The sequence below is a fragment of the Panthera onca genome, chromosome C1, assembly GCF_046562875.1.
Source record: "Panthera onca isolate mPanOnc1 chromosome C1, mPanOnc1 haplotype 2, whole genome shotgun sequence".
NCBI lineage: Eukaryota > Metazoa > Chordata > Mammalia > Carnivora > Felidae > Panthera > Panthera onca.
The window spans coordinates 128,524,993-128,541,337 of NC_138346.1; the positions used below are offsets into that span (position 1 = coordinate 128,524,993).

Genomic DNA, 16,345 nt, shown 5'->3' on the forward strand with positions numbered 1-16,345 from the left:
TGTGCCTTCCTACCTGACCTACCCACAGTCCTCCTACTATTCTAACCTGCCCCAAGCTCACCTACTCCAGGAGGCCTGCCCAGATTTATGACCTCAGGCTCTACTTTTCTCCCTCTTTCAGACCACCCTGCACTGAGGTGGGGAGCTGGCACGGGGCTCTCAGGCACTTGGTGCCTCTGCCCAGTGATTCCTTGATGGGATAGTCCTTCCAGGCAGAAAGCTGCCGAAGAGTCCACACAGAGCCCCTAACTGATTAGGGAGCGGAGGGGGCAGTCAAAGCCAGTGAGCAAGAGAAACCTCACCACCACTCAGCCCCGGAAACAAGCACTCCTCCCTGTGTCTCCCCACTGCTGTCCCAGGCCCCGCCCATGCCCCTCACCCAATGTGTCTCTGTTGCTTCCCATCTGGTCTACCATCTGTGGCCACCTGCCCCCTCTTCTGTTGTCCCTCATCCCCAGCAGTCAACCTACTGCACAGTCCTTCCTCTTTGTTCCTCTCCCTTGCCTTGACCTAGGTCACCCCTCAGGTGTCAAGGCAGGGTGGGAACAGGGGCCCCAGGTCCCAGACTGTGGCAGAATCAGACTCCAAACCTGTCTTCCCCTGGCAGATGTGCCAGTGGAAGCGGTAGGCCTGGAGGGGGAGTGGGTGGGGGTCTGCCGCTCTGGGAGCTGACCAGACCACGCACAAGAGTTCCTGTGTGTTCCAGCAGAGTAAGAAAGAGGCAGGGAGAATTGGGGCCTCAGAAGAGCCATCCAGCCCAAGCTGGGGCAGCTTCAGCCACAGGGACAAGAGGCAGGGAAGTCAGAGGGGCATGAACGTGGAGACCAAACAGGGGAAAACAAAGACCCAGAAAAAGAGCCAGCAATGGAGAAAGTGGGAAAGGAGGAGAGAGCCACACAGGAGATCAGGAGAGGGCAATGAAGTGGGGCAGAGCAGGAGGGCCCCCGTGGGCAGGGGCGGGTAAGAAAGAGAGACAAAGAACAAGAGAAGGAAAACAAAGAGGCAGTGGGAGTCAGTTCCCCCTCACCCCAGCCTCCCTTAACTTTGGGGTTGCCGTGGTGACTGCCTCCAAGGGTCAGGGCTTAAGGGACATGGTGGGGCCAGGGCTGGAGGGCCAGCCTGAGGCCTTCCCTTCTGTTCTTAGGGAGCTGTGGTCAGGGGTTCTGCCCAGGTAGGAGCCTGAAGGCTGGGTGGGGCCTCCTCAGTGTCCTGCCATACTCGCCTAGGACAGGCTGTGGGGAGGACAAGAAGCAGAGGCCCTTCTTTTCCATCCCTCCCCACAGCTTGCTTCTCCCAGCAGAGAAGGGTACAGGATACAGGAGCTCGAGCCCTTCACTTCCTCCTCCTGGAGGGAAACTGAAGCTTCAAGAGGCACAGAGCCTTGTCCATGACCTCTAAAATCTCTTATCCCCTGGCTCCTGTGGCCACCTAAGGGAGTAGGGCAGGGGAGGCATCTGTCCAGGAAGGACCCAGAGTGGGGAGGGGGCTGACCACACCCTGCATCTCACAGGTCTTTCATTGCCCTCTAGGCCCAGACTCCCTGAGGTGGCAATAGAGGGGTGCCAGACTCTTTTCTTCTCTTCCCTTATGTGTCTAGAATGGGGTATCCTGGGCCATCCATCCCTAGGGTGTCTCTAACAAGGGGCCCTCATGGGGGTGCCAGTTGTTCCCAGGCTTGGGGAAGGGACTCGGCAACCTGGGGCTGGCTCCCTCCCTGCCACTGCCAATCACTCCTCATAGCTGACAGAGAAGACAGAATGCCGCCCCCCCCAACTCTCCTCCCCCAACCCTCTGTCCAGGGAGTCTGCAGGCTGAGCGCTTGGCCAAGCAGCAGGAATGCCTAGCCTGGGTCCTGGCCAGGCTCCCACGCCCCAGGACTCTGTTCTCTCCCCACCGGAGCAGGGGGCTCTACCCTCAAAGACCACCAGTCCCCTTGCTCATCCTGGTCCCTATACCCCATTCCTTGAGTCCAGGCTGGTCACAGACAGCAAGGAAGGCCTAGCATCCTAAGAAGAGCCCACAGGGTGGCAAGGCGGCCCAGGAGGCCTCAGCCTGGCCCTGGCTTCACCGCAGCCCCTCCCCCAAGCTGGACCCCGAACCATGGCCTCTGACAGTGGGGTCTGTTTGGACACAGACAATGAGCTCTGGCTTCACTTCCTGCGGGAGCTCTGAAGGGGTAGCCAGGCCAGGCTCTTTCTGCCTGGAGGGAAAAGAATGCACTAGACAAAGTCCCCCTCAGCCAGTCTGGGGCTCAGCCGGGAGCCAGAAGGGGCCAGAAGAGGCCCGACAGCAGGGTCCTGACCCCTCGGCGGCAACCCTGTGCCCCACAGCCCTCTGCTCTGTCAGAAGGCTGTTATGAGATCACAAGAATACCCTGCCGGGCGTGAAGGGGTGCTGAGGGGACCGGCTCACCTCCCTGCCCCACACACAACACAGTCCTCTCTACCCCTCCCCCAGCTCTCCTGGCCCCCCAGTCTTCCACGTGCCTTTTTTCTTTTCTTTTTTTTTCTTACAATTCTTGGCAGCCATAGCCAGGGCAGCCTCACCACACTTGCCCTGCCACGTCACAGGGTGGTAGGCAGGGGGCAGCCAACCGAAGCAGCCCAGCCCAGCCTGGGGTGGCAGGCGGGGCCTGCACCAGCTGCCAGGATTCCCAGGGCTCCTTCCCAAGCTGCTTCTCACCCCTCAACCTCTGTGCCAGCCTCTCGGCAGAGAGGTAAGTCCAAGACTTCTCCCTGGACGGCTGCCCAGGGCCTCCTCCAATGGCCGCCCCCACCTGACACCACCTGGGCCCTTCCTTACCTGACACTAGCACGCTCATGATGGCCTCCAGAGGCCGGTTGTTGTCCAATGCCCGGCTCAGCCTCAGTTCGCCCGTGGAGGCATTGAGCAGGACGAGGCTGAGTTCATTCCCCCGCTCGAAGCTGTAAGTCAGGCTGTCTGAGATGTCAGGGTCATGGGCAGGCACACGGCCGATGGCACCCCCAGGGAAACTGCTTGAGCGGTTGGTGACATAGTTGTTGAAAAGGATCTCAAAGTTGCCCAGCACTGGTGGGTTGTCGTTGCGGTCAAGCAGGCGGACGTGGACAGTAGCCCGGCTCACCAGGGGAGCCGACGTGGCCTGGATGACCAGGATGTATTCAGGCCGGTCTTCATAGTCCAAATCCACCAGAGCGGTCAACTCCCCAGAGAAGATGTCCAGTTGGAAGACCTCAGGGATGTTGCCCTCCACTATCTGGTACATGATCTGGGCATTGGTGCCTTCGTCAGGGTCAGTGGCTGTGACCCGGGCCACGGCCAACCCGATGGGGCTGTTCTCTTCCACAAACACGTCAAACTCGTCCTGCTCAAAGACAGGTGGATTGTCGTTCACATCCAACACAGTGACCGTCACTTCCATAGGCGTGCGGGCGGGAGGCATCCCCTTGTCCACTGCATATGCCCGCAAAATGTACTGGGCCACATTCTCACGATCCAGCCTCCGAAGCGTTCTCACGATGCCTGATGTGGACTCTACGATAAAGTCACCATCTCCATCATCACCTCCTTGGAAGGTGTAGAAGACCCTGCCATTAAGGCCAGAGTCACGGTCAGTGGCCGAGATCTGCAGCACACTGGTGAAAGGGGGCACATCCTCATAGACGCTGCCCTGGTAGGAGTCACGAAGGAACTGAGGGGCATTGTCATTCACATCATTCACCAGTATCTCCAGGTAAGTTGTGTCAGACTTCTGGGGAATGCCATTGTCCCGGGCAGTGATGGCCAGGGTATAGGACACTTGATCCTCGTAGTCCAGCTCAGCCTGGGTGGTGACAGCCCCTGTATCTGCATCAATGCGGAACTGAGGGATGCTGTCCTCCATAAAGTAGGTGATGCGGGCATTCTCACCTGTGTCCTCGTCCGTGGCACTGATCAGCACCACCGTGGTGCCTGCTGGCCGGTCCTCATTAACATTCACCGTATAGTGGGAGCTCTGAAAGACGGGACGGTGGGTGTTGGCATCAGTGACGTTCACTACCACCTGTGCCGTGTCCTGCCGTGTGCCGTCAGAGGCAGTGACAGCTAGCACGTATTGCCGCTCAAGTTTGTAGTCCAATGGCAGCGCAAGCGACACCAGCCCACCACCACTCTGGCTGGTGATGGAAAAGCGGTTACGGGTGTTGCCACTGGTGATCTGGTAGGTGATGACGCTGTGGGCATCACGGTCCACAGCCGACACTGTCACCACACTGGTGCCCACAGCTGCATCCTCATTGAGTCTCACCGTGTACTCTGGTTGGGTAAAGGTGGGGTTGTTGTCGTTGACATCCAGGATGGTCACACTGACACTAGCTGAGGCAGTGAGCACTGGGGTGCCATGGTCTCGGGCTTCTACCCCAAAGCTATAGAAATCAACCTCTTCCCGGTCCAGCTCAGCTGCCACAGAGATCCAGCCTGTGCCATTGTTGATGGCAAAGGGAAAGTCATGCCCAACCCCGGCAAGGCGGTATTCCAGGCGGGCATTGTCACCAGCGTCAGCATCAATGGCCTGGACATGGAGGACCAGGTAGCCTAAAGGGACACTCTCCAGCACAGTAGCCTGGAAAGGGGTGCTAACAAAGATGGGGGCATTGTCATTAATATCCAGGACTTGCACTGTCACCAGGCCAGAGACGTTGGAGAGCGGGGGGCGGCCACCATCCTGTGCTCTAACCCGTAGGGTATACTCCTTGGTTGTCTCATAGTCAAGAGGACTCACCACATCCAGAGCTCCAGTCTGGGCATCCAGGTAAAACTGTCCCCGAGCATTGCCACTCATGATGCTGTAATGCACCAAGGCATTACTGCCCTTGTCTCGATCTGAGGCTGTGACCCGGAGTACCGGGGCCCCTGGGGTCACATCCTCACGCACCTGGACCACGTAGCGCTTCTCACTGAACTGAGGGGCATTGTCATTGTCATCCTCCACAGATAGGAACACAGCAGCTGTGGCACTCCGTGGACCGGGGTCCCGACCCTGGTCACTTGCCTCCACTGTCAATTGGTAGGATTCTACTTCTTCCCTATCCACGGGGCCACGAGTTCGAATCACCCCAGAGCGAGGGTCAATCTCAAAGACTTCAGAGGGGCTGCCACCGGGGCCCTCCAGTAGGCGGTACAGAATATTGGCATTGGGAGGGGCGTCACCGTCTGTGGCTCTGACCGTGAGCACCTCATAGCCAACCTCCAGGTTCTCCCTGAGGCTCTCCTTGTACTCCTGCTGCTCAAAAACAGGGTCATGATCATTGGTGTCAGTCACCAAGATGGTAAGTGTGGCCAGGGCACTGCGTCGGGGCATGCCATGATCCTGTGCCGTGACCCTGAAGACATGGGTGCTCTTGGTCTCACGATCTAGCTCCTCGGCTGTAGTTACAGCCCCCGTGATCGGGTCCAGAGAGAAGAAATGTTTGGAGCGGCTATCAAAGAGGGCATCCATGGTGTACTCAAGCCGGCCTGCCTCACCCTCATCTGGGTCAATGGCCCGCAGGGATGCCACAGGGGTACCAGCTGGCTGGTTCTCAGGCACTGTGGCCTGGTAGCTGGGGGGCTGGAACTGGGGGGCTGTATTCACATTCCTTTTCCGACGCCCGCCCATGGACTCTTCTGCTGACCTTTCCCCTGCCCTGAGCCCCGGGGTCTGCACCAGCTTGCAGGACTGGCATCTCAGCCGTGGGGCCTTTAAGCACGGGTGTTCCTGGGGCAGGGTGAGCTTGCCCTGGGGGGAAACGTGGCCTCCAATGCCCAGGAGACGACAGCTCCATGGGCAGCCTTCAGGCGCTGGCGGCAGGGGGATGTGGGCTCCGGATTCTGGACACCAGACCCTCAGACCGTCGTGGTGGGGCACCAGGTGGCCAGTCAGCTCCGTCCCTGCATCCCTGCAGCGGCTGGTGTAGAGCCAGAGGTTGGAGGCTGAGGCTGGACAGAGCCAGCCTACGGGGGCGCAGGCCCCTGAGGAGCCACGTCCCCCGGGCCCCAGGGAACGACAGGGCCCCACTTGGTCTCCCAGCAGTGGCGGCAGTAGCAGCAGCAGCAGCAACAGCAGCAGCAGCGGCGGCGGCGGCGGCGGCGGCGGCGGCGGCGGCGGCAGTAGCGTTGGAAGGGGGGCGCGGGCTGCCCGGCTCTGCATCTCTCCCTGCTCCCGGCCGGCCGGGTCAACGGCGGCGGCGACTCCTCCTCCGGCTCCAGCCGGCCCCGCCGCGCCTCATGCCCAGGCCGGGGCGCCAGTCCCCGGGGGCCACTCGTGCGCCCCTCGGGCCTGCGCCTTGCTGCCTCGGCGGGGCCCGGCGCTGAGCTCTCCGACGCACCCGGGCTCGCACCGCTCCCCGATCCCGGCCCGCGCCCGGGTCACCCCGACCACCACTGGCTGGCGCCGCGCCTCCACTTGCGTGCCCGGCTCTCGCCACCTGCGCCCGCGGGCCCCGCGCGACCCTGGCCCTGCCGACTTCCCGAGTCTCGAGGTGCCCCTTTCGCCCCCGCGGGATCGCCCACCTGAGCCCGCGGAGCTACGCACCCGGACCCCGGCCGTCCTCGACTGCCCCGCGCCACTCGCTCGCGCCCCGCGTCCCCGCCGAGGCTGTTGCTGTCTCCGTGGCCAAGGGCCCAGCCCCACCACGATCCCTCGCCTCCCCGGCGGGCGGGCGAGCTCTGCAGAGCGGCGGCGGCAGCCGCGGCGGCGGCGGCTCATTACCATAGACCTGCTCGCGCCGCCGCCGCCTTAAAGCGGCAACGCCAGCCGCACCGAAGGAGGTGGGCCCCACCCGGCGCCCTCCTACGCACCGACGTCCTAGGATTCCCGCTGGCCAGACCTCCATTCCCAATCCCTTCCCAGGCCTGCCCCTGGGCCGGGGCCAGATCCCTACCACAAATTAGAGAAGAATTAACAATCAGAAGCCAGACAGAGAATGAGAATAACGGTGTTTGTGCCCTAAGTATGCTTACAGGTTTTCAAAAATATTTTGAAGGGCTCTCAGAGACCAAGGGCCCACCTCACACCAGTCACCATGGTCGGCTGCTGATAAGAGCCCTCGGGTCCTGGGTCAGGCTGAGCTAAAAGGGGCCTGCTCAACAGTATAAAGCCTCCCCCATATTCCAGAGTGACACCCCACCTCCCTGGAACACAGAGTCCTGAGACCCCCATCCCCACCCCTAATCCAAGTTGTGGTCTAATTAGGATGCCCCTTGGGGTCCAGTTGCTGGGCTTGGACACCCTTGGACTTTGTAGGGAGCGGTAAGCTGGGACTGCCAAAGCCAAAGCCAGTCGGTATAAACACACTAATATCACCAGCTTCTGAGGCCCAGAATGGCTGAAATTTTTACTGGGTCACAAGGCTGGTTGGGGATGGAGCCAAGCGTTAGGACCCAGGCTTCCTAGATCCTAGACCAGTGGATTTCACTGCCCCATAGGGCCTCCTGTCTGGAGAGATGACCTTTTGCCCCCCTCCCTCCTTCCCCATCACTGTCCAGCTGCTGTTCCCCTCCTTCCACCCACAGCTTTGTGATGAACAAACAGCCGTACCTGGTGCACAGTGTAGGCCTGCAGACTGAGCCTTGCACTTGAAAGGGGTGTGTAGGATTCCAGGAGCTCTGGAGGTGGCCCAGGCATGGAAACTGGGCCATGAAGAAAAGCCAGGCAGGGCTGGTGAGGGTGATCTGGAAGGAGCTTCCCTGTCTCACCTCCCACCCAGAGACACCTATTCAGGGACAATAGGGCCAACTGCAGAGACTGCAAGGGGCCTGGCCAGGTAGTATGAGGGCTGGCCTGGGGAGGAGGGTAGGGCTTTAGTCTCAGTCCCACCACTCTCTGGTTGTGTGACCTTGGTCAAATTCCTGTACCTCAATTTCCGTTTTGTAAAATGAGAGGATTGAATAAGGTACCTATATAAGGTTTCCACAAGTTAAATTAGCAGTAGAATCCCTTTTTCAAATGAAATTGAAGTAGAAGTCCAAAATATTAAACAGATAAAAGTAGTGTTCCTGGGATGAAGTGTAGGTTTGGGCTCTGCCCTATCCCCGCCCCTCTGCCCATCAATACATCCCGGGGCCACCTTGTGGGGCTTGTGCTCTGGAGGAACCTAGTTTGAAAAGCGTTGAACCAGATGCTCCCTTCCAACGCTTCGTTCTGGTCACAGTAGAGGGAAACATGAATCCCCTCTCAGGGACCTGGGGTCCAGGGTCACAGTGTGACCACACAGTGATGCCTAGGGTGAGCTGATATATCACTTTCTCCTCAGGGGAAAGGAAAGGAGATGGGCCTTGGGGACAGCAAGAGGGATTAGGGTTAGGCTACATTTCTGGTGGTGGCGATGGAAAGGATGGGGAGAAGGAAGTGGGAGGAGGACCCGTGGCTCCTGGGAATGCTCTCGCCTAGATTGAAGATGAGCTTTCTTCCTCTGGGCAAGGCCAAAGGCAGCTCCAGAAGCAGAGGGATGGCTTAAGCGGCCTCTGCAGGGCTCTGCCTCTCTGGACTTGCTTTGACTCTGGTTTGGGAGGATCTGGGGCTGCGTGGGCATTTTGCTCTTCACCTAATAGCCATGTGGCACGGAGAATGCTCGGAAATTATACCATCTGTTAATTATCCTTTGAATCAGGGTTGGGTAATGAGACTCTCATTTCTGATGAAGGCCTAAGCCAACACGTGGGGAAACTGCAGCTTTCCATTCATCTCTCTCCTTTTGTACTAAACTAAGCTTTCTGGGTGGGAGAGAGCAGCAGCCTTGGCTCTGGGTCATGTGTGGATCCCGGTTCTGGAACCTAGCACTGAGGCAGGGGTTGCCATGGAAGGCACAGGAACAGAAAGCCTCCTCTGGGTCAGTGGCCTTTCTACCCAAAAGTAGACAGTTGTGGGATGTGATGAACCTCTCCTTTCATCTCCAAGCGCATTTGGCAAATAGCCCTTAACCTTCTCCCTGCCCTGCCCCCAGGGGCACAAGACAGAGCTGCCTCTCCATCCACTGTCACCTCCTCAGCAGCATCCACCTCCCAAAAGCTGAAAGGAAACTTCCAAGTCTTTTGTGCACCAGAGTGTCTCCGACTAGGGCTTGCCCTGGTGGTGTCCTCCTTGACCCATAGAAGAAGGGCTGCCTATTTCATGGAACTTTCCAGCTATAAGGAACCTTTAGACCTCCCTCCTATGTGGGAGAAAACCAGGGTGAAGCAAGATCCTGGAGTTTGTTCAAAGGGAATTTACTGCTCTTCTAGGCCAAGTTTTACAGTGGAGGCTGGGGAGGGAAAGTGACCTGCTGAGATAGCCCCAGGCTCTCCCCCAGCTCTCATGGATCTTCCTCACCCAGGCTGTTTCCTGAGGGTTCCCCGGGCATATGGAGAATACATTTCTGCATAGGGCCTGGCCCTGGCTCTCAGCTGAACATGACAGCATGGGTGAAGTGCTCCAGGAGCAACCGAGACAGAAAGGACTAAAGGAATTCAGAGGAGAGAGCACTGAGGGTCGAGTAAATCCTCCAGGAAGCCCTGGTAGGACTTAGGTTGCATCTCAAATCAGAAACAGCATTCCTGGCAAGAGGAATTCATAAGCAAATCCATTTAACCTGCAGGTTAAGGGTCTTCTCCAAGGTTACACAGCTTGTAAATGGCAGACCTGGGATTGGATACCAGGCAATCTGCTTCCAGAGTTCATGCTTTTAAGCATTATACTTATGAATGAATGAGATGTGTCACCTTGGCTGAAGCCAAGGTTGGGGTGGGTATGTTGTGGCCCAGCACAGTAGAGGGGCAGACAAGGCCACATTTGGGAAGAACCAGGTGACCCCTGTCAGGGCAGATGCTTGTGGGCTGAAGTTCTAGGACCAATGGCCTGCTTGAAAGGAGGGGTGTGGAGGGAGGCTGCAAAAGGGAAGAGTCACGGTGACCTTTGCTGGGTGGGCAGGGCAGTTTCTCAGGCAGGAGAGAGAGGTAAAGGGATCCTGATTTTCCGAGGGCAAGATCCTGTTTCTGGGCTCGGTGTTGCTGTATAAAGAGCACAGAAATGGGAGGGGAGAGGCTGGCCATGTGGAACTTCAGACACTGCTGTTCTGGGACTATGGGGTGGGGTAGGATGGAAGGGACCAGGAGCCAAAAGTTGGGGCAGGCCAAGACCTGAGTGTCTCCGGTCCACACTTGCCTTGTGTGCCCACTCCGCTTCCCTGCACTTTTCTTCCCAGCTGAGGGTGCTCCTTGAGGACGGACCCCCAACTCCATGCCTGGCACTGAGGGGCTTTCCGTCAGAGTTGTGAGGATGCTTGGAGTCTTCGTGTGATTGCTTCCCCTCCAAACCAGTCTCCACTCAGCAGCCCGAGTAATTGTTTCTAAATCAATAAACATTTTTTAGATTTAAAAAAAAAAAAAATCTCTCCCAATGTTTTATTTTGGAAAATGGCAAGTGTTCAGGAAAAGGGCCAGAGGTGGGACAATGCACCCCAGATACTCTCTATCAATTAGATTCACTAATTGTGGACACTATGTTTTTTTCTCGCAGTTTTTAGGGAATGAAACGAAAGTGAAGTGCAAACAGCATGGCACCTCTACCCTTCGCAGCCCAGCACACCCCTGTGGATTGGAGCTCTCTCCTGCACCCCACAGGGTGGCTGCCACACCCGGAACACAAAAGATGATTCCTGGTATCATCTAATATCCAGTCTAATCCAAATTCCTTGCTATCCCTCAGAGGTCTTTGATAGCTGTTACTTTCAAACCAGAAGTTTATATATAACATTTGGTTGTATATAATTTTAGTTTCCTTCCTTCCTTCTTTCCTTCCTTCCTTCCTTCCTTCCTTCCTTCCTTCCTTCCCTCCCTCCCTCCCTCCTCCCTTCCATGTGAAAGTGACTGAAGAGTCCACGCCAATTTTCTTATTGGATATGCCACATGCTGGATTTATCTGATTAAAAGACCCCTTATTGTTGTCTTTCACAGAGTAATACTGCAAAGTCTGATCTGAGCATGTTGCTCTCTTCCTGAAAACCTTGCACTGGGCTTTTTGGAGGTGCTTGAATAAAAGCCAACTTCCTCATATTGGTCCACAAAGCCCAGAGGGGCCCAGCCTCCACCCCCTTCACTCTGTTCTGGGCACCCTGGCTTCCTTCCAGCTGTTGAATATGGTAGCCTTAAATAGCCCCTTTTTTCTTGGCACATATCACAAGTTATAATTACATACAGCATTTATTTGTTAATTTATTTGGTTGACATCTGTCTCAGCCACTAGCAGTAAGTTCCAGGAGCAGAGAGAATACGTGTGTCTTGAAGACTAGCACCGAGCACAGTAGGCGACACATAGTAGGCACTTGGTAAATACTGGTTAAATGAATGGATAGATGAGTAGTTGGATGAAAGACTGGCAGGCTGGCTGGCTGGCATAGAGGAATGACCAGGTGTTTGTCCATTCTTGGAGCTACCATCTGGGAGGCCAGGTGTGCCTCTGGCCTCCTCTGTGGACAGCCCTGAACTCACTTACTTTAACCACAAATCTGTATTTCCAATGCCAGGTGCAGCCAGGAGCTGTAGGCCTGATGTCCCAGCCAACTTAGATAGACTTTCTTTGAAGCTCATTAAAAGATGGCACTAGATGCCTTAACCCAGCGATAGGTTCCACCCGCAGTGCCATGCTATTTGCTGAGGGTGGCTCAGTAGGTCTAGCATTCCATACGGCTGATGTATAGTCCATCCAAGATCCAGCTGAGATCATTTTTGGCTCCTGAGCACACAGGGAAAGAGACGGAGCCTGGGGCTGAGCTACGAGCAGCATATCCCAAAGCAACATCTGCAATAACTTAAATGTTAAGTGTATCAGAGCAGGCCTAGGAGAGAGCCCTGTCTGCCCCTAGCTATGCTCCAGGCACCAAACTAGGTGTGAGAGGTACACAAATGAACAAGACTAATCTGTCTAATGTGGACGGAGACAAATGTAGTGGTAGATCTGTGTTTAGCTGTGTTAGTATTTCTATGTAGGGTGGAGGAGTTAGGGAAGGCTTTGGAAGAGTGTGGACTCTGGCTGAGAAGTCTGGGCTTGACTTGATAAGTTGAGAGAGCCACCTGAAGTGTAGGGGCTGGGGAGGGCAGGACGGTGGCTGTACCTTCAGAAGCCTCCTCCCACATCGTGACTAGTCCCACTGAAGGAGGAGCTGGGGGTACAGACTAGCAGGACAACAGTCCAGGAGGAGAGCCTGTGTTGTGGCTGGGGAACAGGCTGCCAAGGGGGCAGATCTGAGTGACCAAGAGACTCAGTGGGACTGTGTGAGGCAGGCCACTGGGGATGAGGAGGTGGTGGTCCAGGGTGACTCTCAGGTGTTTGTTTTGGGTGTCTGAATACCCAGAGGAGGGAGAGGGCAGAGGATCAGCTAGGGAGCTGGACTTTGTGCTTAGGACTTTGAGATCCTGGTGGAGAAGTCAATGTGTATGGGGGGGGGGGGCGGGGGTGGTAGAAGAGCTGGAGATGCGTGGTGAGAGATGGCAGATTTGGGATGTAAAGTAGGACAGCATGCAGAGAAAGGGCAGGGAGAAGCCAGAGATCCGGGGAACCAGCATCTAGGGGCAGGTACAATCTCCTTATTCTACCCCGCTCCTCTACTTTTAACTCAATATCCCCTCATTCTCTGCTCTCCTGCTATTCAGGCCTTCTTCCTGTTCCCTCCTGTTGGTCCCTCTGTCTGGAACGTTCCACCTTCTTTCTGAGGGGGTGGGGACTAGGAGGGCCCAGAATGTTGATGAGGTAGGGAGAGCCTACAAGTGTCTGCTGTTTATTTATCTCTAAGGGAAAGGAGCCAGATGGGATCTGACTGAATTCGACAGCAGAGGCAGGGCAGGAGGAAAGCTGTTTTAAGATGGGAAAACTAAGCAGGTAGGTACTGAGGGGAATGGGTGAGGAGGGGAGAGACTGGAGGGGAGAGGGAGGTTCAGGAGAGAGCTAGCTGATGAGCAGGGATTCAGGGATGCCGGATGGTGGTGAGATCCAGGGAACAAGTATACAAGGGCTGGTTCTGGAGAAAGAGTAGAGAAACAAGGGGGGAAAAAGGAAAGAAAACAATATATATATTTCTCTTTCTCTGAGACAAGATGGAAGGAGAAAAGGATGAACGTTATTCTAAATGGAAGCTTAATTCTTACCTTTCTTCGGGGTTTAAAAAAAAAAGTCTCCCCGAAGGGTCGCACCACCTTATTAGCAATTTACACCTCAATGAAAATAATTTCCCAGACCATTTCTAACAGCAGGTTTAAGTGGGGGGAGGGAAGTCCAAGTCCTGTGGAAGGAACTGGACTGCTCTCCAAAATGCAGGGTTTGTCAGCCAACCAATCAGAGCAGTGAAAGAGATGACCTTCCCCTCAGAAAAGGGGGCTTTCTCAGAATCAGTGGCTGCTGGGAACCCCCTGGGATCCAGAGGTTGGGACCCAGCAGGGTTGGCGTCCCAGTCTTCCTTCCAGCAGGTCGGTGGGGAGCCACACAGCACTAGGCTTCTGCAACAAGAACCTGCCTGCAGCACCCCCGCCGCCCCCCCCCCCCAAGGGGGTGCTCTTAAAAGGGCAACGTCAGAGGCAGCAGTGTCAGCCCCACCAGAACCTCACCCATAGGCGATGTGGGGTTGCACCCCCCTTTTGTGTGTATCTGGGAGGAGCTCTTGGGGAACCCCATGCTGGGAGGTGACTGGGGAGTGGGGCAGGCCCCTCATTCTGGCACAGGCTCCGACATGCAGCACATTTCTCTGGGGCCCATCCCAGTTCTGCCTGTCAGACTCATCCCTGGAGTGCAGCCAGGGCTGCCCCAGGCCCCTTGTGGGAGGTATGGGGGAGGTCGAGGTGGAGAGAAGCCTTTCTTAGGACCCAGGGTAACCCGGAAAAGCTTCAGCGAAGGAAAAGCGGGACAAGGAAAAGTGTCAGATCCCAGGAGTGGCTTCACCACTGCAGGGTTTGGTTCCTTGGGGGCTAATAAACTGAACTTCTCAGCAGTCTCACACTCGGTCCCTAGGCTTGCCTGGCTCTTTAGAATTGCGTTCTGAAAGTCTGGCTTCTAGCTGTCCCTGTCTCCTGGTAGAGAGACCAGGTGCCTCCTCTCTCTTGCCTGAAGCACCCAGACCTGCTTTTTGGGCCCTGAATTCCTGGGTGTGGGAACCAAGGGTTGGTGAAGGACCCAGGGCTCTGACTCACTCCACCAGGCCTGTGGGGTTGTTTGCCAACTGAGGTAACCTGGGTAGCTGAGGTTGGAGATGGGGCAGGTCAAGATGCCAGGGATGAGGGCATCAGCTGTGGGTTGCGGAGGCAACTGCCAGGGTGGAGTCAAGGTTATCTGGGACGGTTCCCAAGTGCTCACGTCCAGGCCAGCCTTCCCATCCTAAACAAGGCTTGCATCAGGTCCATCCCACTGCTCCAGGGAGGGAAGGAGTCTGGTTTTCAGCTCACTCTGGAGCAGGCAAGCCACACCTTTCCTAATGACTGTGAGTTCTTTGAGAGCAAGGACTGTGTCCCATTCTTCCTGTAAGCCTGTTCCTAATCGTGCCTGGAACAGAGTGAGCACTCAGTAAATGCGTGTGTTTGCCCATGTGTGCCCACCTACTGGCATGTTCTTGTGTGACCTGAGGGAAGGACCTCAGCCGCAGGGTCATCCTTTCCTTCACACTATGTTTTTTCTCCTCCGGCTCCATCATTAAGAAAGGAGTACAGACTTCCCGCTAACAGACGAGTTGGGCCACACATCGGCTACTTTCCAGGCCTCCACTCATTCCTTCTCACTACGCAGGCTCCCAGGCCTGTCCGCACATTTACCCAGCCATTGGGCAGGTAGGAGAAGGCTGGTGTGGGAAGCTGGGCAGCCAACAGCATAGAGCAGGAGGCTCTCTCTGCATAAAGCAATAAGCAGTCTAGGTTCCAGGTGCCAAAGGCTCCAGAAAACTGGTCAGGTGAGAACGTATGTCAGCCAGTGCAGAGAGGGAGTCAGGGTCAGGGCAGCCAGAAGCCAGGCCAGGTCTCTACAGGCTCAGAGCCCCAGCGACTGCCCTCCCAGGGTACTTTTAGGGCATGGAGAAAAGCAGTGCCTCCTGGTGGAAGGAAGGTCACAGGCACCAAGAGCAGAAGAAGGTAGGAGAGCACAGAGGAGGCAAGTATAGGGACCTCTAGGGCTAGTTGGGGGTGTTCAGAGCCACTTGAAAGTTTCTAACCCTAAAGCCCAGTAGGCTTTTCAAACGGGGAAGAAGTGTGTGTGGTGGGGAGCAGTTTGTTCTTTCATCCCCTTGCCCTGGCTTTGTTATCCCAGAGCGGAGGGCAATGGGCTACAGTAGAGGCAGGCTGGTGGAGCCTACCTGGTGGCAGGAGAGTCATCGTGGTCATCCTTATGGGTGGCCCAGTCCGACAGGGTTTCCAGTAGCAAGATGAACAGGATCAGTCCCAAGTCCCTAGTGGAAGACCAGCACACAGCCTCCTTCCTGGGTGCCAAGCTCAGGCAGGCCTGGGGAAGTTGCTGCTTAGGGACTAAGGGCGTGGAGATCAAGTAAAGGCTCCTAAGTGACAGGCCAGTTCGGAGCCATGCCCTCATCTTCCAAAGAAACACAATAGGCACTGAGCACTGCTGAGAAGTAGGGACTCCTGGCTCCCACCTGGTCATGTTGTCTCATCTCCCTTACTCGCCTGGTACCCTGTCTTCTGTACAATGGAAGACGTATAATCATGTCCCCACCCTCTCGTCTGGACTGTCACAAAGATAAAAGAGATCAGTATAGTAAGTCTGTTAGGCTCCTGGAAGAGAAGCACTATACTAACATAAGGTGTTATTAAAGTGAAGTGTTTGTACACTGCAGATGAAAGGCAGCAAATAAAAAGCCTAAACATCACCCTCCCCAGGGAAACGGCCAACTGGCCATTAGGGCAACAGAGGGAGCACCAGAGAAAGGAGAAAATATCCTTCCTCCCTCCCTTCTGTTCTTCTGGTTGGTCTCCCACTTGGGGGTGACTGGGCAAGAGAAGCAGGTGTTAATAAGGCTCCAACTTGTGCTCCTGATTCTGGGGACTGTGGGATTAAACACAGTCTCATCTTTCCTGTGGTTTCACAGCCTCCTGCCCTTCCCATGGAGCCCATCCTAGGGAACAGAAGCACCGTGAGGTTTTTTATGTCAACTCTGGCCTCTAAGCTAGTCTTACCTAACTGCTTTTAAGCAGGGTCAGATTTACAGAGGAGGATCTGGCCCTTCTGCAAGCTTGTGTGTCTAAGACAAAGTTTTCACTCTCCCCTAGAGCCCTTCCTAATCTACCCCTGCCTTCACCTACCTTCTCAAAGGTTGTCTGACTTGCTAAATGGAACAGCCTTCTTTAGAAGGAAAAGCAGAAGTGTGGTTCCAGGGACAACTGTCAGAGA

General features: G+C 55.9%; 1 protein-coding gene across 3 annotated transcripts in view; it reads right to left on the reverse strand.

Annotated features, from left to right (window-relative positions):
* CELSR2 (cadherin EGF LAG seven-pass G-type receptor 2) overlaps positions 1–6,701 on the reverse strand; it is a 27,339-nt gene extending 20,638 nt beyond the window's left edge. For 2 of the 3 annotated variants that reach the window (XM_060625169.3, XM_060625168.3), the window contains exon 1: positions 2,803–6,700. In XM_060625169.3, the coding sequence (XP_060481152.3) occupies positions 2,803–6,145 (3,343 nt within the window). In that variant the 5' untranslated portion in view covers positions 6,146–6,700. Of the gene's footprint in view, positions 1–2,802 lie in introns of all 3 variants that reach the window. The other variant, XM_060625167.3, reaches the window with a different exon arrangement.
* Positions 6,702–16,345: the final 9,644 nt, after the last annotated feature.